The sequence below is a fragment of the Uloborus diversus genome, chromosome 6 (assembly GCF_026930045.1).
Source record: "Uloborus diversus isolate 005 chromosome 6, Udiv.v.3.1, whole genome shotgun sequence".
NCBI lineage: Eukaryota > Metazoa > Arthropoda > Arachnida > Araneae > Uloboridae > Uloborus > Uloborus diversus.
In genome coordinates, this window is record NC_072736.1 from 55147671 (window position 1) to 55175178 (window position 27508).

Here is a 27508-nt window from a genome sequence, read left to right on the forward strand (position 1 = left end):
TAATTTTAAAAATTATAGTTTTATCCATGAAAGTTCCTCCTTTTGTAGTTTATTTGCCCTGAATATGCGTGTTTAAAAAATATCCGTCTCAAGTGCTCATTATATGAGTAGAATTTGCTTTTTTAATTCAGCGTGAAACTAAATGAGTTTCGACATGTACATATTTCAAAGAAATATGCTAACAACTGTATTTGTTTTGCAGCAGATCAAAATATTTCTCTTCAACCAATTTCGTCACTTTGTTCCAACACGGATTCCTGATTTTGGGGAAAAGACATCCGCAAAGATGTCGTCACAAGAGCTTGCTGCAATATCGAAGGGATGATAATCATCTGCAGAACACTTCTCTTGCTCCTGCTCATAACTTTTGTTTGCAGAACGAAAACAGGTGAGTTGACGCTCTTGTTTTCGCTCAATTATTTTGATTGATTTTAAATAATCCAACCAATGGGATACAATATTCATTACACTAAAAAATAAATAAATAAATAAATAAATAGCGGTTACAATAGGAGGCACGGGATACGAGGGAAAAGAAAAAAAAAATTAACTTTTTTTTAGGCGGAGGCTTTTATTACAAAAAATGATACTTTATTCATTAAATCAGTAAAGAGGCATAAATTTTAAAGCAAAAAACTTTCGGACATGGCAACTAATAAAAGTTGTTTGCAAATATAACACATTTTTCAAAAAGTAATACGTTATTTTCGTTCTACAGTGTATGCAGAGATTGAGAAAAATTGTAAACTCTCAGAAACCAGGAAAAAAAACTGAGAACCATAATTTCTCAGAGTAATTCCAGTTTAACATGGGTTTTTAAAGCTTTTTGTTCTGCAAAAATTGGTCTTAAAGTTTTTTTTTTTTTAAATTTACCAGGATTTTTCGGACCCTGATTTTGTCTTACGTAGAATAATGTTTGTATAGCTTTAAACTTAAAAGGAAGAGTAACTGGAAAAGGAAGAAAGAAATTCATTTGCTTAGTTTAAATAAATTAATTTCACTATACTATTTAATTCACTATTAGTTTAGTTCCCACAATGCTCTAAATCGGTTGCGATTTTTTTTCCTGTGTGATTTATTTTTTCAACGCAAATTGTTTTTTTTCGCAATTTTACACAAATACTCCTTGATCATTATTTCTTCAGAAAACTAAATTATTCGACTAGTAAATACTTGTGTCTAGTCTTTGAGCCATAATTTAGAATATTAAGGCACATTTTCGTGCTAAATGCCAAACTTGAGTCAACGAGAAATTTCAGGAGAATATCTCACACCGTTAGAAAGAAAGTAATAAATTAGTGAATCTTAACCCCTAAAATCATCAGAAGTTCTTCCTTTTCCGAAGATGTTTGTATAAGTTGTATAAGTCAAATGACATGTTTCATTTCTGCCCAAAAATATCGAGCAAAGCTTGCTCGGTATCATACTGTCATAGAGATTTTATTAAGAGTATATATCTAACCAGAGAGCCACACGAATAGTGTGATAATGAAAAAAGTTTAAATAGGTACAGTCTGACCACCGATTAGATGGAAAGGCCAACATCCGGTTTAAAGGCGGAAATGGACGCATTTATTAGTTTTCAAGGATACCAGCTTTCGCAGATGTATGTTAGCCTCTGAATTAAGCACAGCAGTCACATTCAAATGAGCGGAATACGCGCATTAAAGTTTTACTTTTCCCTTTTATTTAGACTAGTCTTCACTGGACGTTTGCCAATGGGGTTGTTTCCTTCAGTCAAATGTACTACTTTTAGTCACTAAAATTGATAGGATAAGCACAAAAAATAGCATGGACCCAGAAAATACTTTCATTTTCCCAACAGTTATTTTTTAATTAATTTTTTAAAATGTCCGTGGTCTTTATGACGTCACAAATGATGCACTTGGTGCATCTGTCTGCCGAGATTCCACGTTATGATAATCAAGAAGCGAATGAATTATTGCGCTATACGCTTGCTACCAACCACATCGTTGCCAGTACACGTGACTAAAGAAGCGAATTAAATATTACGTTTTTCGAATGGCGACAGTGAATGCATTTCATCATTTGGGATGTCATCGGCAGAAGCGTAAACAATAAAAGCGTACCGATTAAAGTATTTTTTAAAAAATATTAAACTTAGTCAAATTATTTAAAAAAAAACCCGGTCAGATCTTATGTTTTTATAAGCATATTCTTTCAGAAAAAAAATACTTTTAAAATTTTGGAAATGATCCCATTTCCCATTCCGTGGGCAGGCTGTAGCAAGCGAAAGAGTACCTTGAGATATATTTTTGGTGCAAAAATTATTTGCTCGCGTCCGCACGTTATCGAGACATAAGGGCTCAAAAATTTCTGCCAAAACTTTAAGAAAAGCGCAAAATCCAAAGATTTGGCGAAAAATTGATCACACAATTTCACCATCTGCATCCATTTACAAATCGTGTGAAAGATCGTTTTCCACGGCTCACTAAAACTCGCTAAATTTGGCGATTTTTCTTAAAATTTCAGCAGGCTTTAAAACCTCATATTCCTATAAAGGGGACACGAGGGCATATAATTTATGCGTCCAGAAACATGTTTTACAATGCTCTTTTGATTGCTTCTTATTTATTTATTTTTTCATTATTTCACTATCGTACGGTTTCCTGGTTAGTAGGAGTTCTATGCTTACTGTGTAATGTGCAATATTAGTAATAGTAGGATATCTTGAAACACTTCGCATTTTATTAAAGGAATTACTTGAACAAGACTTTTACAATCATGTTTTGAATGATTGAATTCTTGAGAATAAAATTTTTATGTTCAGAAACTCTTAGTTCATTCGGATAAATCGTGCTTTTCCACTCTCTTTGAAAAGTTAAAGGTAATAAAAGTTACCTTTATACGTTTGAGATCACGTAAATAATAAAAACATTGTATTTTTCAGTAAAATATTTTTTTCTTCGTTTTTTAATTAATACGTAAAACAAATATTTTCAACTCATCTGAAGTCGCCGTGATTTAAGTTGTTATTTGAATTCTTATGTCAACGAAAACAGAAAAATTGATTTTTTTTTTTCATTAAGAAAAGCAATTGGAAACAAACGTTTCTGTTGTTTTTATTTAAAAATTCATCCTAACAACCATCAGAACAAACTAAATTTATTACAGCTGCACTGTCAGCTAATTGAATGTTAGGTGAATAGGCATTTTTAACGACCTCGGTGATATCGGATCTTGAGCGCAAATACAGGATATCCGTCAAAGAACTACGGAGTTTTAGAAAATCATATTGAATTAAAAGTGGAGTTAGGTTATGTGAGTTAACTTTGAAGAAATTAGTAGCTTATCAAATTTTGTGAGCACATAAATGGTGATGTTGACTGGCTACTTAGAGGGGCATGCTCAGGGGCACTCTGATGGGAAGTCACAGGAGGTCATTGTGACCTTCCAAAAATTTCCTTATTCGGCAAATTTTGTCTAAAGATTCGAAAAAATTATCATCATTCGAAACAATTTGGAGATCTATTCGGCAAAATTACCATCATTCGGCAAAATTTGGAGTTCCATTTGGCAAATTGAGAATTTCCGCCAAACCAAAAATTTAAGTTCGGGGCACCCCAGGGTATGTTTTCTCTCAGTTGATTGATATCGAGGCGGAGAAGGCTCCTGTATACTTCAGCAAAATGAAGCACCATCTTACTTCAGTTTGCATGTACGGGAAGCATTAGATATCCGATTCGTCATAAAGTGGATCGAACGGACAGGGCCTACTTTTAGCCTCTAAGAAGTCCGGGTCTGACTCCAATGGACGTTTTTCAGGAGATATGTCAAGAACAATGTTTACAATGACAAAATTAATGTTGTGAGCTATCTCAGTCCAAGAATAATCACTAAGTTGCAAACATCCCTCCAAGACGTTCTCGTCAGGACATGGGAAGACGTTGAATACTATTTTGTTCATACCACATACAGTAAAAATCTTGATAAATTAAACCTTTTACCATAATTAGCACACATATAAGACAATAACCTAATTTTATCATTGAATCAAAATATTTTGCCTAAAAAATCTCGTAGTTTTTTTATGGATACACTAATAAGGAGCTGTTGCCTTTCAAAGTTTTAATTTTTTGAATGGCAAGTGTTGATGTATTTCAGAGATTTAATTTCACTAGGCTGTTTTCTCTTCTGATAAGAAACAGGGATAATGCGATTTTTTTCCCAAGAGAGAGAGAGAGAAGAGAGAGAGTATCGTTTCATTAATGTGGAGAAATGTCGAGTGCTACACTTGGGTCATGGAGGTAAGCGTACGAGTTATCGTTTACAGGGTTCAATCATTAGTCAGACAGAAAATGTTATTGATCTCCGGGTGTCTTAATGGATCAGGACTTCAAGTTTGGTCAGCAGTGCAGCATTGCAAGTAACAAAGCCAACAGAATGCTTGGGTTTATCAATAGACCTATTTCAAACAAATCTAAGAAGGTTCTTCAGCCTTTATATAGGAGTTTAGTAAGACCCTATTTGGAGTATGCTGTGCAGTTTTGGTCGCCTTATCTGAGGAAAGTTATTTAGTTATTTGTGTATTGGAAAGGGTTCAAAGAATTGTAACTAGACTAGTAAGGGGACTTTCAGATTTAGATTATGATACCAGACTTAATAGGCTTAATATGTATAGCTTGGAGCAAAGGAGGGCCAGAGGGGACATGATTCAGTTGTTTAAATTTATCAAAATGAATGATGTTAATGGATTAAATTTTTGCACCGAAAGCAGGACGAGGGGGTCATTGTTTTAAGCTATTCAAATCTCAGGCTAACCTGGAAATAAGGAAAAACTACTACTTTAGAAGGGTTGTAGGCACTACAGCTTATTGGAAGAGGTGGTAATGAGCAAGGGGTGGACAGCTTTAAGAGGGCCATTGATCTTCATTGGGGACTAATAAATTGACTACGACCAGCCTAGCTGGGCCAAGAGCCTGTTGCTGATGGTCACATTTGTATTTGTATTGTATTTGTATTGCATTGTTAAGTTGACTCATATAAATAGCTCAACACTGTCAAGAATTATTATTATTAGCAGTGTAAATATACAAAATTTCTTCGCATGCATGATTCTTCTGTTTGTATCTTAAATGAAGAAATTTAAGATTGTTGTAAAAAAAAAGTCTATATAAAGCGGATTTTATGTGGTACTGTGAGTTCTAAAAGTTTTCTCAGTGAATGCTTTATAACATCGGTTCGTAAGTTTTTTTTTTTAAGCAATCACGATTGCTTATTGCTTTCATTTGACTGTTTTTGGCGTGCTATCATTTTTCCCACCGGCGCCCGCCACCCTCTGCCAGCACCACCCGTCGCGTCGGCCGGCCTCACGATATGCTGCTCCTCTAGCGAAAACCGTCTCCAGGTTGCGTCCATATCCTACACACACACGCATACATACACGCACCAACACACACGCACACACAAACACATACACACACATACACAAACACCACCATACACACACATACCCCTACACACATACACAAACACATACACGCACAAACACATACACACACGCATGCATACAGACACCTACACATACACACAAATACACACAACTGCCCACACATTCATGCCTGCACACAGACACAAACACATATGCTTACACACACATACACATACCCCGCCCCCACGCACACAAACACTCATACACACAACTACCCACACACTCATGACTGCACACAGACACAAACACACATGCCTACACACATACACATACCCCCCCCCCCCCCCACACCCACACACATACAAACACAGACTCGTGATTGCGAAAAACATAATTTGAATTCAAGATGACAAAATTCAAATTAATTTTTTTCTTATTTGGTTATTTTATCTTGTTTCAGAAACACAGTGGGAAAATAATAACAATGATGCGGAAGAAGAAGAGGAAGAGAAAAAAAGCTTGAACGCAGTGGCTGCCAATGCGTCTTCGGAATATTCACGGTCGCCTGATGATGACGAAGCAGAAGAAAGCATTAATCCAACTGAAATGCAATTCGTTGAAAATCGCAGAAACTATCAGAATGCCGAATCGAACCTTTCGGAATTTGATCGACTAGAAGTTAACAAATTTGCAAACGATGCTAGTCCAGAAAATACAGTAGATCAAAGTTCGAAAAGGGAGATTTTGGTGAATCGAATGGAAAATGAATCAGAGCTTGAAACAACAGCATTTGCATTCCATACCACGGCTGAGGGTTCTGTTACTGAGAAAACACCTTTGTTTATTGACGATACTACTTCAACGTATGTGGCAACTGTTACAAATAATAGACATAGAACTTTGAAAGTGACAGAAGTGCCTTTAGATGTAGATACAAGCAAAGAAGCGACTGTTGATTCTGATAGGGACTTAACCGTGTCTGCCAATACTGACAATGATAAGAAAGTAACCCCCGGTGTTTTTCCGATGTTTGAGCCTCGAACTGGAATTCCAAAGTTTAGTGACAAATCATTTTTTCTTTCTACAGATGCAAAAATTACTTTGGAAGATTCTACAAATTTAGAAACTACGGAGAACTCAACGCACGATGAATCAACCCCTGAGAGCTCTGATTGCATTTTCGGTGATGAAAAATGTAAACACTCGTCTATCGTTCCTACAAGTAGTGTGCTATCAAGAGTGAGAGATAAGTTTCCATTTTGGGCTTCGAGTTCACCTTCATCACCATTTCCATCCATATGGAGCAGTGCGAAAGCACCAAAGCCAACCGACCGTATAACTGAAGATGTCCCTAAGACATCGACATTGGTCAAAACTGTGCCCGATGTGATTAGCACCACTCCGCTTTTCTTCCATACTACCACAGCTCAAACTTCGGAAAATGTGATTGTGGTTGAAGGTTCAGTGGCTGATAAAGATGAATCAGCGCAACAAAATTATTTGAATAAAAATGATAAAGTGAAGCAGACGAAGCCAAATGAAAGTGTTACAAATTTAACGGAAGACAGACCAATCAGAAACTTTCCAAAGATTGTATCAACAACTCCTATATTTGATACAAGAAAGAATTTTGACAACGATGAAACTTTAACAACAAAAATGTTTGACGCAAAAAATGCAGATCCTGACCTAGTGACGCTGCCAAATACTCGTGTCTGGACATTAAGTCCTAACCAAACTGCTTCTCATAGCTCCCATATGAGTGACAAAATAGTAGATGTTGATTCAGAAGTACTTTTTCCTAAACCTTCGCACGAAATTTACAGCCCTAACTCTGATTTATTTACCACTGCTACTTGGTACAGTGATAAAAGTGGTTATACTCATCCAGACGATGAGATTACAAGGGACTACAAACCAGAAATCAAACAAATTACTCCTCTTCTATTTCCTTCCTTTCGAGAAACAACCACTCAGTTCGAAATACAACGAGCTTCTAAGTCAATGACAGTAAAAGCTTCAGAAGATTTACCATCTGTGGTAACCACTACGTCTTTCGTGTCTCACACGCCAGCCCTACAGCCTGAAGTCAATACTCGCTTTCCATATAAAGGTAAGTCTTCAAAAGATTTTGGAAAAGATAAAATTGATGCAATTGACACTGGATTTTACTAACCTTTAATGTACGCACTCACGATTTTACGGACACTTTACCAGTCCCAAAAATATTTTATTGAATATTCGATTTTATGAGCTCTCCATTTTATGAACATTTTTCCTTGTCACAAACAGTTCGTAAAATCCAGCGTCATCTGTATAACATTCTTAGTTATTTCGATATAATGCAAGAAATTTCAGAAATATTTGCCCAGCTTAACTTCAAAGCAACAGAATTAAAGTCCTCCTCACATGGGACAAAAATCTCCCAGTGAAAGAGACAAAAGGAATGGGTTAAATAATTTTGATAATCATTTCTGGGTGAAAATTTTATTGTTTATCCTTCTTGGTGCCAAACTCGAATGTACTCAAACTGATCTATGCAATTTAAGATTGGGTAGGTAGGTCCAGAAAGGTTATTCAAGGTACAGTGAAACTTCTCTGGAGCAACTACTCTCTCCGTTCCTGAAAAAAGTGGTCGTTAATGGAGGTTAGTCGCTCTTGGAGATCATTTTCGAACATGCAAATGTGGCCCTATAGTTGTTATTTACCTTCTTCCTGCAGTGTATTAACCAAGAGCATAATCATAAGAATGTATTTAAATAAAGAAACTTTTTTTTTCAATTTTAAATGCAAAATATACTTTTTACATGATTTTTCTATTTCAAACTAATAGCTTTAAAATTCGCCTGCTTCAGATTCTTTGTTTTTCCTAAAACAACTTTAGTTTCTAGTTTAGTTTTCCGCTGAAAAAATAAATTAATAATGTGTCCTTATTATTAGTGCAAGATAAGATTATCTATTTCTGTTAGAGTTTGTTGTGCTGACAGTTTTTTTTTTCTTTTACTGGCTAATTTCCTTTAATTTCCTTTTTGATTTTCTTTTCTTAAATAAGTTCAAGACTTCTGCACGTTTCTCGAGCGTGAGATTGCTCGGTTTTTGGAAATTCTGACTGCGATGTATGGTATGGTGATGAAAAGCAGAATGCAAATTCACTGAAATCAACTCTTGAGCTTTCAAAGGCACTAAAAATAGATTTTGACCACTCTGATCCCCCGTAAGCAACCAAGAAACTCCAAGAAACAACCTTTTAACAAAGTTCTATTCTTATCAACATATCTCAATGAAAGGTGCACTATTGACTTGAGATTTGCATGTGCCACCTTAGCTTCCCTACAATCCGAAAAACAACGCACTCCTTTTTATGGCTTTAACGAGGTTCCAAGCAGAGAGAGCAAGTAAGAAACACGTTTGGACCCACTGGAGAATAGATTTTAATCTCTTATTCTGGTTTCTTTCCACCTTTGTTAATATGAGAAAACTGTTCTGCGTCCATATGAACTTTATTTTCTATTGCATTTCTTTCGTTGTCTCTCTCTTTTTGAGTTTTCTCTAACAAAAATTTCGGTTTTTTTGAATGTTGAGGTTGACGATTTGCCGGTCATTGTGAGAGGTTTTAATGGTCTTTCCCTGAGGTATTTTAACATTAGTCATATACGGGGGAAATTTGGCGTCTCGGAAAAGTGGTCGTTAATGGAGGTGGTTGCTATATAGAGGTGGTCGCTTATAGAAGTTTCACTGTATTCAAGTAGAATTTTAGAAAAGCCAAAGTCAAGCAAGCGGCTCTCGATTTCAAGTTTCAATTGAAAATTGAAAATTAGACAATGAATAGACAGAGCCCGGTATACTTTATATGCATCAAGTACCACTTATTAGTCAACAAATTCATCAGGAAATTTAGTTGTCTCTGATAGAAGTATTATTCAGTCAGAACCGTTGCTAAACGCTCTGGAGGTGTTTCAGCGCAATCCGTAGAACAATACGTCTTTTTAGAAAATCCTTTTCGATGTGTTACTGCGCAAATGCGGAAAATAATAAGAAGTATTTGAAACTGACGGTGTTTCAGAAATAAATCGAATGTTTTATGAAAGACTTGCCAAAACGACCGGTTGAAATGACAGCAAGTATTGAGAAATGAGTTTTAAAGCATACAGTTGTTCGATGATTTTATTTTATTAGGCATTTGTTTTCGCTAAGAAAATAATTTCATATATTTTAAAGTTGATTTATTTGTTAAAGGCTCTCAAACGCGTTGAGCCGTTTCACCGTAAGCGTGCAGCAATTTATGGTGGTTGTGGTGGTGTGTGCGAGAGGGGAGGAGAGGGGGAGATCTCCGGTGGTTTGAAATGAATTAGGTGTATGCATTTATCATCTCTCACGAGCACATGCATGAATAGAGGAGTTATTTTGTCAGAAGCGTGTAGAACATGTATATATATATATATATATATATATAAATATATATATATATATATATATATATATATATATATATATATCAGTGGTTGGAAGTAGTGAAGTGAGTAGTTAACTACAAAAAATAGTAGTTTGTAGCGATTTCTGGAAACTACTTTTCAATAAACTTAAAAAATAAAAAAAAATCAAGGATCAAACGACTTTGACTGGCGAAAATTTTACACAAGTACATCAGCGGATGCAATGAGAAATAAGACTCATAAAAATACGCGCTGACTTCAGGCATTTGATTTTGACGTCATACGTTCTATCTGTTTGACGCCATTAGTTTGTTTGCCATCGTAATTTTCATATTTCACCAGTATTTATACTAAAAAAAGCATTTATTTTAATTTATTAAAAATTTATTAAAGGCGAAAATTATTTATTAAAAAGTGAAAATAAAGATATCGGTGATTTCGCGAGAAAATTTTGTGAATTTTATACTAATTGAAAAACAAAAATATTTTAGCGAGGATTAAATTTTCGTGATTACAGCGGGCACGCGAAAATCACGAAAATCAAAGCGCTTTCACAGTATTCACCAAATAAAAAGACGCTACTGAAAATGTTATAGAAGAGGATGAAATTGAACTGTTCTGGAGAACTTACAATAAATACGAGCATGACAGTGTATGAGAGTATGATAACGGATATTTTTCTTAGTCTTCTGATGAGCTACATTATCAATCTAAACCAAAGTTCATTTTTCAAGTCGCACACTCTCTTATATTTTTTTTTCTTTTACGTTAAAAAAAAAAAAAAAAAAAAAAAAAACTTTCATACTTATAATTTGAAGAAATGCACTCAGTGCCGACTTCTGTCTGAAAGTGTGAACAAGTACTTGTAATGCTAGGCCAAATTAAAATTAAAATTTTTTTTAGAAACTCAAAATTTTTGTTGATAAAACGTTGCTTCTATTCCCTACATGCACCACAAAAACATTTATTCAAATTAAAAAAAACATTTAGGTGCCCCACACTCTCAAAAATAATTCCTTCAATTGACGGAAATTCTCTTGGCAGCAGTGCTGCCGGACTTTTCACGATATTTAACGGATTTCCGTTTCTATTTTCCCCTGTCAAATGAAGGAACGTCCTTCTTAATTTATTTCGTCACAGAAGGAAACTTTTCCGTCATTTGACGAATTTCCGTTTTTATTTTCTCCTGTCAAATGAAGGAACGTCCTTCTTCATTTATTTCGTCATAGAAGGAAAATTTTCCGTCATTTGACAATTTTCTGTTTCTTTTCTTCTCCGTTAAATGAGGGAAATTTTCTGTTATTTAAAGAAACGTCCGTTATAGTCGTTTTTGTTACATTAAGTCAACTTTTCGTTATTTGAAGAAACGCTCGTTATTTTTGTTTGTCCCATGAATAATTTATTTCGTTGTTTGAAGAACGTCCGTTGTGATAGTTTCTGTCAGATGAAAGAAATTTTGCGTTAATTGAAGAACACCTCCCCCCCCCCCCCCCTTGTTTGTTTCTGTTACAGCAAAAAACTCTCGAAATATGCATACAAAAATCTTTGAAATCATTAAAAAACTTATTTGAAAACAACTTTTAATTTCTTAGTTTTAGTATGTGTTGTCAGTCCTAAATTGTCAGAAACAGCAACCCAAAATTTTCGAATCACAAATACGCCTGAAAATTCCACAAGAAAGTTCAAAAGTAGATTGATTCCTCATTGCTAAATATATTTACCAAAAGTCTATTTTTGTCACCTAAAAGAAGGTATCTAATTACTTTGCAGTCATTTTTCAAAATGCAGGTCAACTTCATAAAAATTTTAAGAATATGAAAATTGGTTTGTGAAAAACGGCCATTTCCTGTAATGAGATAACCACTTTCAGATGCTGGAAACAAAGTTATGAAAAATTGATTCGATGCTTGGTAAACTTGAGATTTACTCACTTTGGTATTTTCCCTGAAGTTCTTAAATAAGAACCTATAAAATGCACGCTGTAAAACATAAAGGACCTCAACAAAAAGCTGTGCTTAGTATTGGAAGAAGATTAAGAGATTTGTGTAGTATCACTCAGTAAAATACAAAAAGAATGGATAGTAAGAGAAAGTAGAATTAACTTTATTTTTATAGGCATTTATACATACAGATAATATTAACAAAAGCAGCAACAAATTCATTTCATTGGAAAATTAATCTTTTGCAAGTGAGTAAAAAATAAAAATCTCTTCAAATTCAGTTAATTTTATTTATATTCTTGCATCGACTACCACCTTTATGGATATGAACAATTGACTAAAATAAATTGAAATTGACATTATATGATAAAAATTTAATTGATTTAATTCTGTTAAAAATAATTGAAGCGAGATAACTTATGAATGGATTTACACCCCAAATAAGATAGTTTCTAGACTTTTTTTTATTTGTTCAAAGAGTATGTTGTAAATTTTGTTCAAAATATCATAATTTTTCAATCAAAAAAAACTCAACAAACTAGATAAATAATAAAGCTTAATTTAATTTTTAATATGATTAATTAAAATATTAATTTCTGAAATTAAGGTTTACAACATAAATGCAAGCTTCTATACATAATTTTCAGAATAATGAAACAAGAGAATAGCCAAATTTCTAATTAAGACATCCCGAAGATTATGTAAAAATATTACAATTTTGAAAAATAGGCGAGAGCAAAGTATAAAAATGACCAGGCACTTTTTTCTTTGCTTGCTTGTTTGAGCAAAATATTTCTAGTAAAGTACTTTTGATCTATACTTTGGTTTTATATTGTTTTTAGCTTTATAGTGATATGACAATACTGCCCATATAGTTTGAATCTTTATCACCGTAGTTTTCTGTGCAGCTGAATTTCTGTTCGCAAAGCAACAAATTGGAGATAATACATGTTGAAGAGTAATTTAAAGTATTAAAAGTATTTTGCATCCATTAACTTTGAACCAACAATGTAGTTTTAATTGTAATAGCAGGTAATTAAAATAAAGCTAATCCCATAATAAACTGTAAAGTAATACAAAATTATTGGCAATGATTTTCAGTGTAGCAAAATTAGCATTTAGATAGCGACTTCTGACATCACTGTTTATTCATTTCAATCATATTTACTAATTCAAAAACATTTCTTAAAATTTCAAGTCTGTCTTTTAATTTTTAAATGACTAATTTTTAGCCGAATCCATTTTTCTGCCAATTTTATTAGTTTCAGCAGGGAACATAATGCTTTTCAAATTGTTTAAGCAAGAAAAACTTTAAAAAAAAACATTAGGGTCTTGTGTAAAACCTCAAATGTTTTGTGCCACTAAGGATATTTTTTTAATGCTGTAATTAAAAAAAAAATTGCATGATTTGCAAGGTAAAAAAGTTCGAGATTTCAAGTTTTCAAGATAACAAGGTCGTAATCATAATTAAAAAAATTCTAAAAATTAGTCACAATAGTTAAAAATAAGGAGAAACATGTAATGAAAGTTAAAAAAAGTCTTAATACAATAACAAATTTTTTTTGTTTTAAATGAGCCAAAAATAATAGAGAAAAAAGAACTCTCTAAAGAAGTAGCAAAATGTAGTGATCTACCATGACTAAAATGATCAGTAAGACTTAGTAATTCAAAGATTTGAATTACTAAGTTACAGAATGGTTTCAAAGCAAGTTTCGAGCACTCTGGAATAAAAGAAATTGGACAGAGGATTGTACCACTCCCTGAGTCTCTAAAGGTGTTTTCCGTTCATCTCCCCTTTTTATGGAGGTGAAAATACGGTAAAAAGGTCCAACAAAATGGCGTGAGAAGGGGGCGAAAAGTTTTAGGTACATTTATTGGGCTTCTTAGGACTTAAATTTCCTGAATCCTCCAGGCTGTACAATGAAAGTGATAGTAGATAAGCTTCTCTGAATCATTCCTAACCCCTTAGAGAAATAATGAAGGGGGTGAGAAATTTTTGGAAACATTCCTCGAGTGACTTCAAGACAATAAACTGCGGTTTTACCAGAAAAATCATATTTGACTTGAAAAAATATTCATCATAACAAGGTTTTGATTAAAAACTCTTCGGCATAATGAAAAATAACATTAGATAAGTACGCAAAATCAAGGGGGAAAAATAATTTTCCATCATATTGAGGTTTTCCAGATATCGAGAATATACTGAACTTGAAAGACAAAGCACAAAAATAAAACATTGGTAAAAGACCAAAGAATAAACATGTAATTTTTCCGGGCTCTTGGTTCTTCTTTTCCGGTTTATTTCTGCAAAACACTGAAAGAAAAGAAAAGAAATTATCACAAGACAATAAAACTAAACTGAGAAGGGCGCAGAACTATGCCCGTTATTTGTTTAATGAATTCTTGCCCTTTTCCATACCTTGAGTCAATTAAAGGTGAGCATTCTTTTTAAAAATAAGAAAAAAATATATTAAAAAATTAGCTTCTATTTTAAGTGACATAAAAAATTAATGATGAAAAATGTTAACATAGTTGCAACCATCTATAATCATCATTCCAAAAGTGATGCAATTTTGTTGAATTTAACAATGCATTTTTTAAAAATACTTACAGTATGCTACAGTAATAGTAACATTATGGACAGGATATAGGAACTACTCACATGTGCCCCACCATTCACCTTAGAACAAATTGCAAAAGTGAAAAATCTAAATTTACTTTAAAAAAAGGGGGGGGGACATTGTCATTACAGGGTGGCGACAGGAACTGTGAAAAAAAGTTCCCCGACTTTTCCCTGATTAAGTTCACCAAATTTCTCTGATTTACGTTACCAATGATAATGGTTTTCTTTCTTAGCTCTACTTGAAATCCATTGTATGTTTGCATAAAAGGCAGTATTTTAAATGTTTTAAGTTGTGTAAAGTTGTTGAACTAAAGATATATTTTAAAAAGATGCTACTTTTTTAATAAAATGGTTAAAAAACATATCAAGTCAATTATTTGGGGGGGGGGGGAAGCCTACAAAACAGCATATTCAATTTTATACATGGAAAGATTATAGAAAATTAAAAAAAAAAAAATACTTTCCTTCCAGAAATTACTTAGCATAAGAATTTTAAGAAACTATTAAAATTACTCTTAAAAACATGTGTATTTATGATAGAACTAAAAAGCAATTGAAATTTTTTTGAACTAAGTTTTCAAACAGTATAATAATTGTTGCAAGAATAACAAGTAATAGTGAATGAATTGAAGTAATGTAATTGTTCTTAAATAACTAATCGACATATTTATGCAAAACAGATGAAACTATTTGACATCCATTCATAGGGAGCTTTTCTGTAATCAAGAACATAGGTTTTAATGAATGAATACAGCATTTTAACAATAAAAAAAATAATAATTACTTCAGTTCACAAGTTAATTCTATTTCAAATGATTTCAGTATGTAACGAAAAAAACTCTTAGATTCCTTTTGTAACCAACAACTTTAAAATGCAAGAAAAAAAAAGATAATTTTAAAATATATAAAAGAAGAACACAACTTGGTTATAAAATTAAAGAATCACTTAAGTCTGAAGAAAAGAAAACCTTTATAATCTGCGGTGACAACAAATAGTATAACGGCAAAAAACTAAGTTTTTTTATTGAAAGTTCAATTTTAGCAATTAAATTTAAAACGCGAAGAAGTAATAACTTTTAAGCTTTTATAATATTAATTCAAAAACCAAAGATTTCTTCTTGACATCGTGATTACAGTACGCTAATTACTTCGAGACAATGGAATAAAGGCAAAGGAGCTAAGGCATTAATGAAGGCTTCCTCTTTGCCTGTATGGTTGTTTATTTTACATAGCATTGAAAGCGTAAAAGGAAATTTCAAGCTGGGTAAAATAAACAACCTAACAGACACAGAAGCAATCTTAGGAAGTTCATCCTGTGGTTAATAAGTAAGATTTAATACTTTGACAGGAAAAAAGATGCACAAATATGCGGCAGCGTATAATCGCACCTCATTAATTTTACTTTTTTTTTTTTGAACAGATAATTGGCGGAAAATGTGTAGGGAATTAGAGTACTTAATTTTGTAAAGCAAAAAAAAATTTTTTTTCTTCATAAAATCAATTTTCCCTGATTTTTTGTTATTTTTTCAAAATTCCCTGATATTTCCCCAATTAATAAAGTTCCCCGACTTTTTCCTGATCTCCCTGATCTGTCGCCACCCTGCATTAATTTACTTGAATGTTTATGTGGTCAAACTGGTACTGAGATCACTCAAACAGTTTTCTAGATTTTTTGCAAGTCAATTTGGCACTGTCTAAAGATTTGAATTCTGAAGTCTCCCATTTGAGGTTTCATATGCCAGTGATTAATCTCCTGAAGTTACATCACATCACATGCAACTTTCGACTGTAAACAAGACTAATAAAAAAGTTTGAACAATTTTAAAGCAGATAATTTACTTTTTTTTTTTTTTGTAAAAATGTGAGGTAAAGTTATGAAAATTTTAATATTTTTAGTATAAATTTCAAGATATTAGGAATTAAATCATTTTTTTAATTAGAACAATTCATACACCTGTAATAGTAATGCGTTAGGAGATTGAAAAACTGTTCCATAAGAGACAATGACGAGCTACAACAAATAGATAAAATTCTACTGGACAGAAGTTTTTTTTTTTCTTTATCAACCTCTTTCAACAAAACACGATTGCAAATTTCTTTTCTAAATAAATGTTAAACGCATATTTGCACACATGCATGACAATAACAACATACCGCTGAATGAACTAATGCAGAAAATATATTACTTGCATGTATTGATGCTTTCCATCCAAAAATATTAAAAACTCTTCTGTATTTTAATATCGTCCCCTTTAAGGGGGTCCGGGACACAAAAATCCTCAAATTTTGAAATTTTTTTTTATAATTTGAAAAATTGCTCCGTTTTTTTCTGCTTAAGAGGACGTTTGAATCTTGTTTCCACCTTAAATAGAACGAAAGTTATAGTTATTTTTGTTGCATGCATCTAACGAATGTGTACATAACTTTAAAACTTTAAACGCGTTTTTCTCCATGAATCAATTTTTCCCGATTTCTTGCATTCAAACTCTTATAAGTCAGGAACCGATAGAGATAAAGTAATGAAACTTGGAGCATATCTTTTTCAAGCAATTTACTTTAATTTTTATTCGGCGAATTTGAAAAAAACGTTTACTGCAAAAATTATCATTTTTTTAAAAAAAAGTATCTTCGAATTTTTCGAAATTTTTCTTCAAATATTTTTTATTTCTTATTGAATCAATATTTTTAAAATCGCCGAATAAAAATTAAAGCTTAGATATTTTTGCATACTTTTTTGAAAAAAAATTGAAAATTGACCAACAATATTTTGAGTTATAGCAATTTAAAGCAACCCCATTTTTTTGAAAAAAACTAATTAAATTTAAATAAAAAAAATTTTTTTTTTCATATTTATGTTATGATTTTGCTTATTAAATAAATGATGAATCAGTTCAAAAAATTTCAAAACTCTAAAGTACATAATAAAAAACTTTTCAAAATGTGTCCCGGACCCCCTTAAACAAACAAAAAATGCATTTTGTTAAAATTATGTAAGTGGTGATATCAAAAATTTTAGGACACAATTTTGATAAATTTTAGTACATTTTTATGACAACAAATATCAAGTTTTTTAAAATTTAAACAAAATTCATTAGCTTGATTTTCGTAGAGGATGATAAAATGTTTCAAATTCTTGAAAACTACAACTGAATGCATTCAATGTTTTATTATTCAACACAGTGGCACATTATGAAGTAGAAACATATACCAGTAGAATAAATGGAGGTCCAAGTGATTCTTTACTTGCCTTGTTATTGTTTCATCAAAATGAATTAAAGAATGAGAAAGAAATGTCCTTAATGAGGAGGGATTTAAAGTAAGGTGCAAGTCCAAAATTTATTGTGTACTTAACTTTTGTCAGATAATTTGATACTTTTTTTGCCATCTCAGAATCATAAAAATATCCCTGTAAATTACAGATAAATCATTTAAAGATGCAAATGAATAATTGTTTTTTACGGCAACCAAAACTAAGAAAACCTCTGCTTTAAAATTTTTATCATGGAGTGAATTTGGCACAAAAGCTTTGAATTGTTTCATTACAACTAATTTGTTTTCAGTAGAGGACGAATTTAAAATACAGTTCGATTTTTCAAGCTACTTTCAACCTATTATGTCTCGCCACATCAGCACGAGACAGTACCTGTGAAAATCCCTGATTATCAATATTGGAAAGATAGCGTACAAACAGAACAAAATGCTTTAAATTGATCCTTTTCTGAATGGCACCTGTGCTGATCTTGCATGCATTTTTTTTTCCAATCACAAGGAAGAGAATTTCCTTTTCCGTGGCATTTAAATAAAACAAATTACTATTTACAATTTTAAAGCAAAAAGTTAGTGACTAAATTTAAAAATTATGTATGGAAGAAATAATCCAACTTCACTGAACAGAAACACAAAGCAAACTGACTCTTAGTACCAAAAGAACAAGGTAATGCTCAGACCACAACACAAGTTAAGAACTATAAAAATAAAATTACTTCCCCCCTGGGGACAACCAATTTAAGTTTTGCTCTAAATATATTTTTTGATCCAGGTGTTTATAGTTGGATTCTAACTCAACTCATTGTATTTAGTTTATTTCAATAAGCTATGATGCCCTTAACCTCCCCCCCCCCCACCACCACAGAACTGCAATTTGAGAGGAGGAGGGAATACCTCCCTCCCCCCTCTGGTTAACATATTTTTCATTTCTTTTGAAAGGGGAAAAATCAAAAATATCATATTCTATTCCTTATCCCTACCTCTTTTTCTGCAACATTTGCTGCACAGCTGTTTTTATTTCCTTTACTATTTTATTTTTACGTATTTTTGGCAGAAGAGAAGTATAGCAAAAAGTAAATATCTTTAAAAAACTGAATGTCATGTAGACTGGGGCCCAATTAAACAGAGTTTTGATCAGCGCATGCATATTACACATGTTCTATCCACTTCATGCAGGGTGTATGAGAGCCGTTTTAAAAAATTAAGATGCATTAGCATTTATCAGAAAAAAAAGAAAGAAAAGAAAATACATTCACATATTATTTCCTTCTTAAGCCTATATAGCTTTGAACTGCCATATACATAGGAAGAACTCGCAACAATGTATATTTATTTCTAACCCTGAATAGAATTCTTCCTTCTTTTTACCGATATTTAAAATTTTCTCTCCCTTAAATGTATTAAACGGTAAGGTTGAAACTGAGAAACAGGGGAAGGAAATATTTTACTGGCAAAAAGTATGAAACACCAAATTCTTGGGGAAAATTTCATTGTTGAAGGTTCTTAATACAAGGCTAGTAAAATCGAGCTCAGGTTCTGTTGGATAAAAACTCCTAAAAATTACATACATCGTTAAATTACTTTTTCTTATTACAGTGAACTCCCAATAACTCGAAGTCCCAAGGGACCTTCAGCTAAAACTTTTGAATAATTGGTAGTTTGAATTATCAGAAGTTCCTTTTCAAAGAATAATTTGTATTTTCTTTGTCAGGAACAGTTCCATATTGGATAAACTAGAACACTTATAGTTGGGACAAAATTAAATATTAGTAGAACGTAAAAATATTTTTACAGAGAGGATAATTAAAAAGAAAAAGATACTTTGAAAAAAGGAAGTTAGTTTTGACTGCTTACGTTTTTTTTATCGCTTCTTAAAATGTCATTAAATTTATATGCTGTGGACTCTATTTCTTTTCTCTTAGTCAATCTTGTTTCTTATTATATTTAAGTCTTTTTGTTCTAAAAGCAGATTCTTTGAGTCATCCAGAAAAAAAAACTTTTTTCAATTTTGATTAAAATTTCAAATCTTTCAAAGACTGGCCAGCAATAAAATTTTGAACCGTCAGCCGCAACAAAAAATATCGGCTACTTTTCCTCATGCAATCTTGCAACACTATGCGCCTTAAGGAACACTACTGTATTAATAATCAACCTCAAGCAAAGCAATGAGTTAAAGGGGAAATTTTTTAAAAATTTCTTACTTCGACTGAAAAGGAGTACATTCGAGATACAAAGACAACTTGGAATTGAAAACATTATTTTGGGATCGAATGAAAACGTTGTGAGAAAGAAAGATTCGAGATATCGAGAGTCGACTGTAGTTTATCAGAAATAGAATGACGAGTTGCTCATCTTCGGACAAAAATTGCATGTGCAATGTGCATACCAAATTTAATTTTTCTAAGCCATAAAGTTTTCCCAAGAAGCACTCACCAAAGATCCAAATGAAACATTTTATTTTAATTTGAGTATAGATTCATACAGAGTGACATGCATTAGAACAATTTGAATGAAGTCAATGTTGTAACCAACTCGGAAATCCGACAAGGTTCAAAAACATTACTTATAACACAAATGGATCATTGACAGATGCTCCGAGTCGGAAAATTTACATTATTTCAGAATCAGTGCATTTGAATTTGATAAATTTGCGATCCGGAAATTAAGTGGTGATCCAAGTCTAATTTTAGTCTTGGAAGATTGGCGAAACACCCAAACATTCACAGGGGTCTGTCCAGGATTTTTCAAAGGGTCCGTTTTTTGTGAAAAATCAAATAATTTTGTGAAAAATTTATTAATTTTGTGAAAAATGAATTAATTTTGTGAAAAATCAAATAATTTCGCAAAAAAATTTTTTTTTTTTTTTGTTAAAATGAAATTTTAGAATGTAGAGATGGCACAAACTGCATCAATTAAACTTAAAGTTGAGTGTTTGCCTCTTCTATGTCGAGAAAATCATTCTGGAGTGGTCTGATATTTGGCGGGGGGGGGGGGGGGGGGGGGGGGGACATCGCTCTCTCAAGTATCAATATTTATATACCATTCTACATTATGTTAAATTATACTAGAAATATTTCGGTACAGTATTTAAAATAATTGTAACAAAAAATAAATTAATAAAATAAAATTCAGAATAGGGTTCAGCATTTAACTTTTTGAACCAAGACACTCTTAAAAAGCACAGAATTTCGTTTAAAACTTATAAATTCCGTGATTTTAACAAAAATAAAAAGATATTTTAATTGTTTACCTCTTAACAAAGCGTAACAATCATCAAAAATTCTAAAAATCGGATTCCCGTAGCGGATGCAAAGAGATCGCAATTCTCAAAGTGAAGGCATCAAAAGTATAAAAACGGCTTGTGAAAGAAATATTTTTGATAAAATTATTTTAAAATTGCATTTTAGAGTCCTATGATAAACATTTCATTAATATCTGTGGACACAGTTGAAGCAAAAAAAAATAATAAATAAATAAATAAATAAATAAAATAAACCATCTATTCAGCATTTTAATTTTTGACTTAATAACAGAAAATGGAATTTTGCTTTAAAAACTTGAAATGAGAGTTCTAACAGAAATAAAAAGACTTTTCATTTAAAAGAACAAAATATGATTCTCATATCGGATGTTAAAAGATTGCATTTTAAAATGTAGACATCTAAAGAAAAAAGAAACGGTAATTAAAAGAGTTTATTTAAAGTTAATCATCCTTGTTAGCATCGAAAAATCAAAACCCATATAATTTTCTCCCAAAATAACAATTAAACATCGCACCGCACCATAAAAACGCAAATATTGACAAGCTGGCAAAATGATGAGAATATTTTCTAATCAAGTCATTATAAAGGTTCAACGCCAGACGCTAAGTGGTGATAATTTTGAAGTTGGTAACACTATCTGAAGCGATCATATTTTTTCCTTACCCTTACTATCTCTTTGCAGTTCTAAGTTCAATTCGCAGATATTATTATTGTTTATTAAATCATGAGCGGAGAAAAGTGCTTACCAATGACTTTTCAGAAAAGTTTACAAAAACACCGCTGCTAATTAGCTGTGATAAAACAAACAACCATTATATTTATTTGGCAGTAGCAATTATTTATCGCTTGAAAAAGCATCGCAAGAGTGCCGATTTTTTTTTTTTTTTTTTTTTTTTCAAAATTAGCCGATTTTGTATAATCTGATCCCTCTAATTTGACTTAAAAAAAGGTTCAAAAAATTAGCGGTTTATACACAGAAATATGCGTTATTTTACTTTCAGATTTGCTCTTTCAATAAACAATTTGTGAAAGATCCGATCTTGTTTATCAGAATTTTGTGAAGGGTCCGTTTTGTTTGATCGGGATTTTGTGAAAGGTCCGTTTTGGTTGATCGGATTTTTGTGAAGGGTCCGTTTTGGTTGATCGGATTTTTGTGAAGGGTCCGTTAACGGACCCAAATATCCTCTGGCCAGACCCCTGATTCATAACTGTGACTTCAAACATTTATAACTGAGATAGCAGAAGGGGAAAATCAGTTGGATAAGAAAAAAATAAGCAATCCCTCATCTCTAAAGACTCTAGAAGACTAAAAAAGTATGATGTATTAACTACTTGTGATATCAAAATTAAAATTAAAGAACATCAAGTTGTGGCCCAACCCAGAAACACTTTTAACAAAACTACTGACAAAATTTCTTAAAGTTACTTATTGAGCTCATATGAATTTTGGTCACAAGAATAAAATTAAGTCATATTAGAACAAATTTTTTCACTATGGTCAATTGAACATGCTTTTCTAACTGTAAATATTCAATAGACATCATTAAAGTGAAATTTTAACTCAAATACCTTAGAGTTAAAAATGACTTTTCTGACATCTATTTGGCTTAGTTAGAAATGTAAGGAGTATTTCACCCATCTTTTAAATATGAAGTAAGACTTGAGTCACTATCAATTTGCCTGATTGCGAACTGATGAAATTTAAATGCACTAACTCCGAACATAAATTTCGGAATGGAGTTGTTTTCATCAGTCAAAACTCAAAAGTACTACGTTTTGTCACTGAAGTTGATAGAATGAGCAAAAAAAAAAACATGGAGCAAGAAAAATCTTATTTTCAAAACGGTTAATTTTCAACTATTTTTTAAAAAAATGTAAGATTTTTGAAACAAGGCGTTGTTTTTATGACGTTGCAAATGATCAAATTTGGCAGGTACTCCAGTGGTTTACTGAATGCCGATGCTTGCTGTCGATTTCATTTTCAGATTATGATAATTCAGAAGTGAATTGAATATTGCGCTCTATACTTGCTTTTCAACCATATCAGTATTTGTGAGTAAAGATGCGAACGATATATTTCGCTCTGCGCTAATGACATTAGTGGATGGCATTTCATCATTTGTGGTGTCATGAGCAGAAGCAAGAAAAAAAAAAAAATAATAATAATTGAATCTGTGCACCCATTAAAATAACTTTGTTTAAATATTAAACTTTGAAATTATGTATTTAAAAAAGTGGTCAGATCCTATGTTTATAAGCTTGCTCTTTTAGAAAAAAAAAATACTTCGGAAGCGACCCCATTGGCATATTTGTTCATGATCCATTCATGTTGTGAGCATTTGTTTTCAGACATTGTCTAACTTTGGTGCTGGGTTTCAATATAAATATAATATGAACTTACCAAAAGGTCCTAAGAAAGGTGTTAACATGAGAACTTTACACATCATCAATGTTGGGAAAATCTAAAACATAGGTTATCAATACGTAAATAATCAACTTTTTAGCACAAATAGTTCTTGATAGTTTCATTTTAATATTAAATTGTTTAAAAAATAATAGACTCATTTTTTCTAAGATAATTTTGAGTTTTTAATAGAGACGTACTGAGTACTTGACACAGTAAAATACATAGATTTCTTTGACCCCCCCCCCCCCCACCGGTTCCATATGAATTTTTTTAAATTTTTAACAAATTTCTTTTAATATATTAGAATGTGCGCCCTCCTCTCCCGAGGGTGCTATGTATGCCATTGACTCTGCCAATACCCGGTAGTTGTAAAAAATTAAATATCGTTCAATACACATTTTTCAATTAATAAAAAAGTACGAGTATTTGCAACAACAAATTTAAAAAAATAGATGGAAGTCTTTATATCCATAAGCTTACCTTTTGTGAATTGAAAAAGCATTGCTTGTAACACCGAAACAAGTGTCAGCAGTGCTCCAGAACATTTGTGTTTTTAACAGTTTTATTTGCTTAAAAACATTATTCATGTTTGGCAGATGACTAGAACTATAATAGATTCATATAAATTCGTATTAGTTCCAACTTTATTAATCATATCTTTCATTTATTTGTTTTTAATAAAAAAATTTTTTTTTTTAATTTTTGTAAACAAAACTTTTTAAATAAAATTGAATTTTGGCGGGAATTAGTTTTGAAAACTATTATATACGGAGGTCTATATAGATATTTATATGAGTTTTCAAAATTTATCACGTTGTATGTTAATGGTTCATTTAAAATATAATTGGTCGAGTACTCTGTACTCTACCAAAACAATAATTGGTACATCTCTATTTAATATTTCCTATGACTGAAAATTCAAAAATTTAAATACTGCAAAATTTAATATATTAAGTGTTTCCTTCTATATATTATTGACCACCTTTTCTACTATTTACCAATTGAAAAATTTTTCGGCAGCGTATTTAACAGACAAAACTAACAGCTAAATTGACTTTTGAACACTTGATAATATAATATAAACTTTTTTTTTGGTTAATGTTTCATATTTAAATGAATTAGTTATAGTAAGATTAATATAATATCAATGTGTTGTAAGACTAAAATCGAGTATTCGGTGCCTCCCTAGTTAAAATTATATAATGAATGCTAAAATTATAAATATTCAGTTGATGCTGTTTCAACATTACATTACCTGGTTTTTTCATAAATTTGAATATTAAAAAAGCTAGCAAAGTACTTCAATGCAAAAAGCAATAATCAACACAATGGACAAAAAGGGGTTTGGATATTAACCCCATAAAAATTCTCCCCTAACATTCTGAAAACATATCTACTCAAATAGTAATGTTTTATAACAAGTCTTTTAACAGTTCAATATATTTTTCAATGTTATGGTACAAATGTGAGAAAAATTTAAACTCATCACACATATTACTAAAGCACATAAGCAAGGAAGGAGGAGGGATGTAAAGTTATGATACACTTGTTTTCTTGCTGATATATATTAATTAGAGACGTACGGAGTAGCAATTTGGCCGAGTACCGAGTACTCGGTCGAGTTTCCCAGTACCAATTATGTTGAAAGAAGGACCACCGACACACAACGATGAATTTTGAACTTATTGAAATAGTAGTACAGACCTCCTTGTCCATATAATAGTTTTTAAACTAAATTCCTGCTGAAATTTAACTACAAAATTTTGCAAAAACAATATTTTTAAATTAAAAATGAATAAATAAAAGGTATGACTTATCGAGTTGGAATTAAAACAAATTATACAAATTTATTCATTATAGGTCTAGTTCGCTAAACATAAATAATTTTTAAAAGCAAAAAAACAAATAAGCAGGAACACTGCAGACACGTTTTTCTGTGTTACAAGGATCGTCTTTTCAGTGCATAACATGTGAACTAAAGAATGTAAAGGCATACCACAAAAAATTCGACTTTTGCCGGATGCATTTAAATCAACGAGCTCACATTTTGTGCATTGAAAAAGAAATTCCTCGTAACGCCAAAACACGTGTCTGCAGTGATCCTGCACTATGCTTCTAACGTTGTTTTATTTCCTTTTATTTTTAAAGCTAAGGTATTTTTATATATCTTATAACTAATTTTAGTTTGCAGCAAAAATTCCATATTTGCACAATTTTTAACAAAAAAGTTTTATTAACTTTCGAGACATTCGAACCAAGATTTATTCCATTGAAGTATTTCAAACTTCATTATTCTCAAAATTTAAATATGAATTGTAAATGGTTGCAGAAAATTATTTATGCTTGAGCTTTTTTGTAAATTTTAATATATTCAATTTTTTGCAACTACTCGGTATTGACCGAGTATCTGATCAAAATTTGGCCGAGTGCCGAGTACTCTGCATATTGCCCGAGTACCGGGTAGTTACCGAGTACTCGGTACGTCTCTAATATTAATAAAATGAGTTTCTAAACAACTAGATAAAAACTCCATACAGCTACCCAGAAGCGTTTAAACAAGTTGAAAACCTTTAATAAATCATTTAAATAAAAGAAATCAGTAGAAATATTGCAGCAGTTAAAAACGTACAACTATCACTCTTGGCGGAGGGGGGGGGGATGAGCAACATAGTGGGTGGTTAGGGGCCCTACTGATTTTTGGAAGGGGGGCCCAAAATTTATAGATCAGAGTCTATGTATTAAAAATGAAAACAAGAATCAAATTCCATGATACAGAATATTTTAAATTTCATAACAAAAAGGAAAATATTTTTCATCGATAGAGAAATTTAAAAGGTTCGTTCAATTTACTTGTTAATTATTTGAAGTAATATAAACAAAGATTTATTCTTACTAGCATACGAATTTGTGTTATCATTTTCAACAAAGACAACTTTTTACTAAAACGAAATTACACTGCTTTTATTGAAATTTTTCAACAAAAACCTTTCTTAAGGCTTATCAAAAGGAACATTTTTGTTTCCCTAACTGTAAAATCAATTTACTGGAAATATCGTGCTCTCAACTTTCAAAACAATTATTTAGGTTTAAAGCAAATCTTTTTCAAGTAAGTCCAAATAAAAGTACATTTTGAAGCTTCGCATAAGCCTTGTTATGTTCCTGCTGAATAAATAGAAGCTTTCTTTTGATACAAATTTAAATATGGCGGCGTCAACTAATCTGCGAATTTAAGACAGTTTGTTTTTTTCAAGCTTATTACGTACTGCTTTCACGTAAAGAGGAACAATACATATTTATGGAATCAAATTCTAAAATAAGTACTCACCCAATACGGATTAATTACTCCTGCTGACGAATCTTTTTGAAGTAACGAATTTCACGTACCGTTGTCAGTTGTACCGGCAGGCATTTGGCGGGCTCCGCGTTGCGTTAACCGGTGGTAAGTGACGTAGCCTACGAGGATGCAACGCTCCACACCAGCAGATCTTCGTAGGCTACGCAAGTGAAGAACGATAAAAATGTCAACTACGCATGCGCGGACCAACTTGATGGAGAGTTTCTGTCTTTTTGCGATAAAAATATCGTTTTTCCCAAAACGGATATTTCTCGTTGAAAAATGAGGAAAAATGTAGCGTATAAAAAGGGATTTTTTTGACAGTGCACACTTGGCCTAAAATTTAATCTTCTTCAAAAAAAAAAATGATTTTTTTGATACATATTTTCAAAAATGTAAGGTTATTTTTACGAAATTATCAAGCTGAAAAATATAAACAGTAAAGTAAGTAATTAGCGTTAAAGTTTTTGTTTTCCTGAAATATTTAAGTCTCCCACATAGTACGCAAAGATATGGGTGTCAGAGCTTCCCAAACCTTTTTTTTTTTTAATTCCGTTAACCCCTTGACTTTGACTTTTTTTTTCTTTCTTTCTTTCTTTTTAATGCTCTTAACATTGAATTCTTTCAAGAATAAACTTCAAGCACATTTCTAATAGCTGGTTAAGCGACACAGTTTGATACGGTTTAATAGCAGAGTGGAAAATTAAAGAAAAAAAAAAAGCGTAAGCTTTTTCATTCATACTTTTATTACTTTAAACGGTACAAAATGCAAATCTGTTAATATTCTTGTGTAAAATAAGTGCACAGAAGAAAAAGACAGTGGTGAATTTAATGCTTTGACAGTAATTA

General features: G+C 31.9%; 1 protein-coding gene across 2 annotated transcripts in view; it reads left to right on the forward strand.

Annotated features, from left to right (window-relative positions):
- The first annotated feature begins 207 nt into the window (after positions 1 to 207).
- LOC129224723 (uncharacterized) overlaps positions 208 to 27508 on the forward strand; it is a 68466-nt gene continuing 41165 nt past the window's right edge. Inside the window, exons 1-2 of one of the 2 annotated variants that reach the window (XM_054859272.1) lie at positions 208 to 388; positions 5853 to 7505. In XM_054859272.1, the coding sequence (XP_054715247.1) occupies positions 322 to 388; positions 5853 to 7505 (1720 nt within the window). In that variant the 5' untranslated portion in view covers positions 208 to 321. The remainder of the gene's footprint in view (positions 389 to 5852; positions 7506 to 27508) is intronic. The other variant, XM_054859273.1, reaches the window with a different exon arrangement.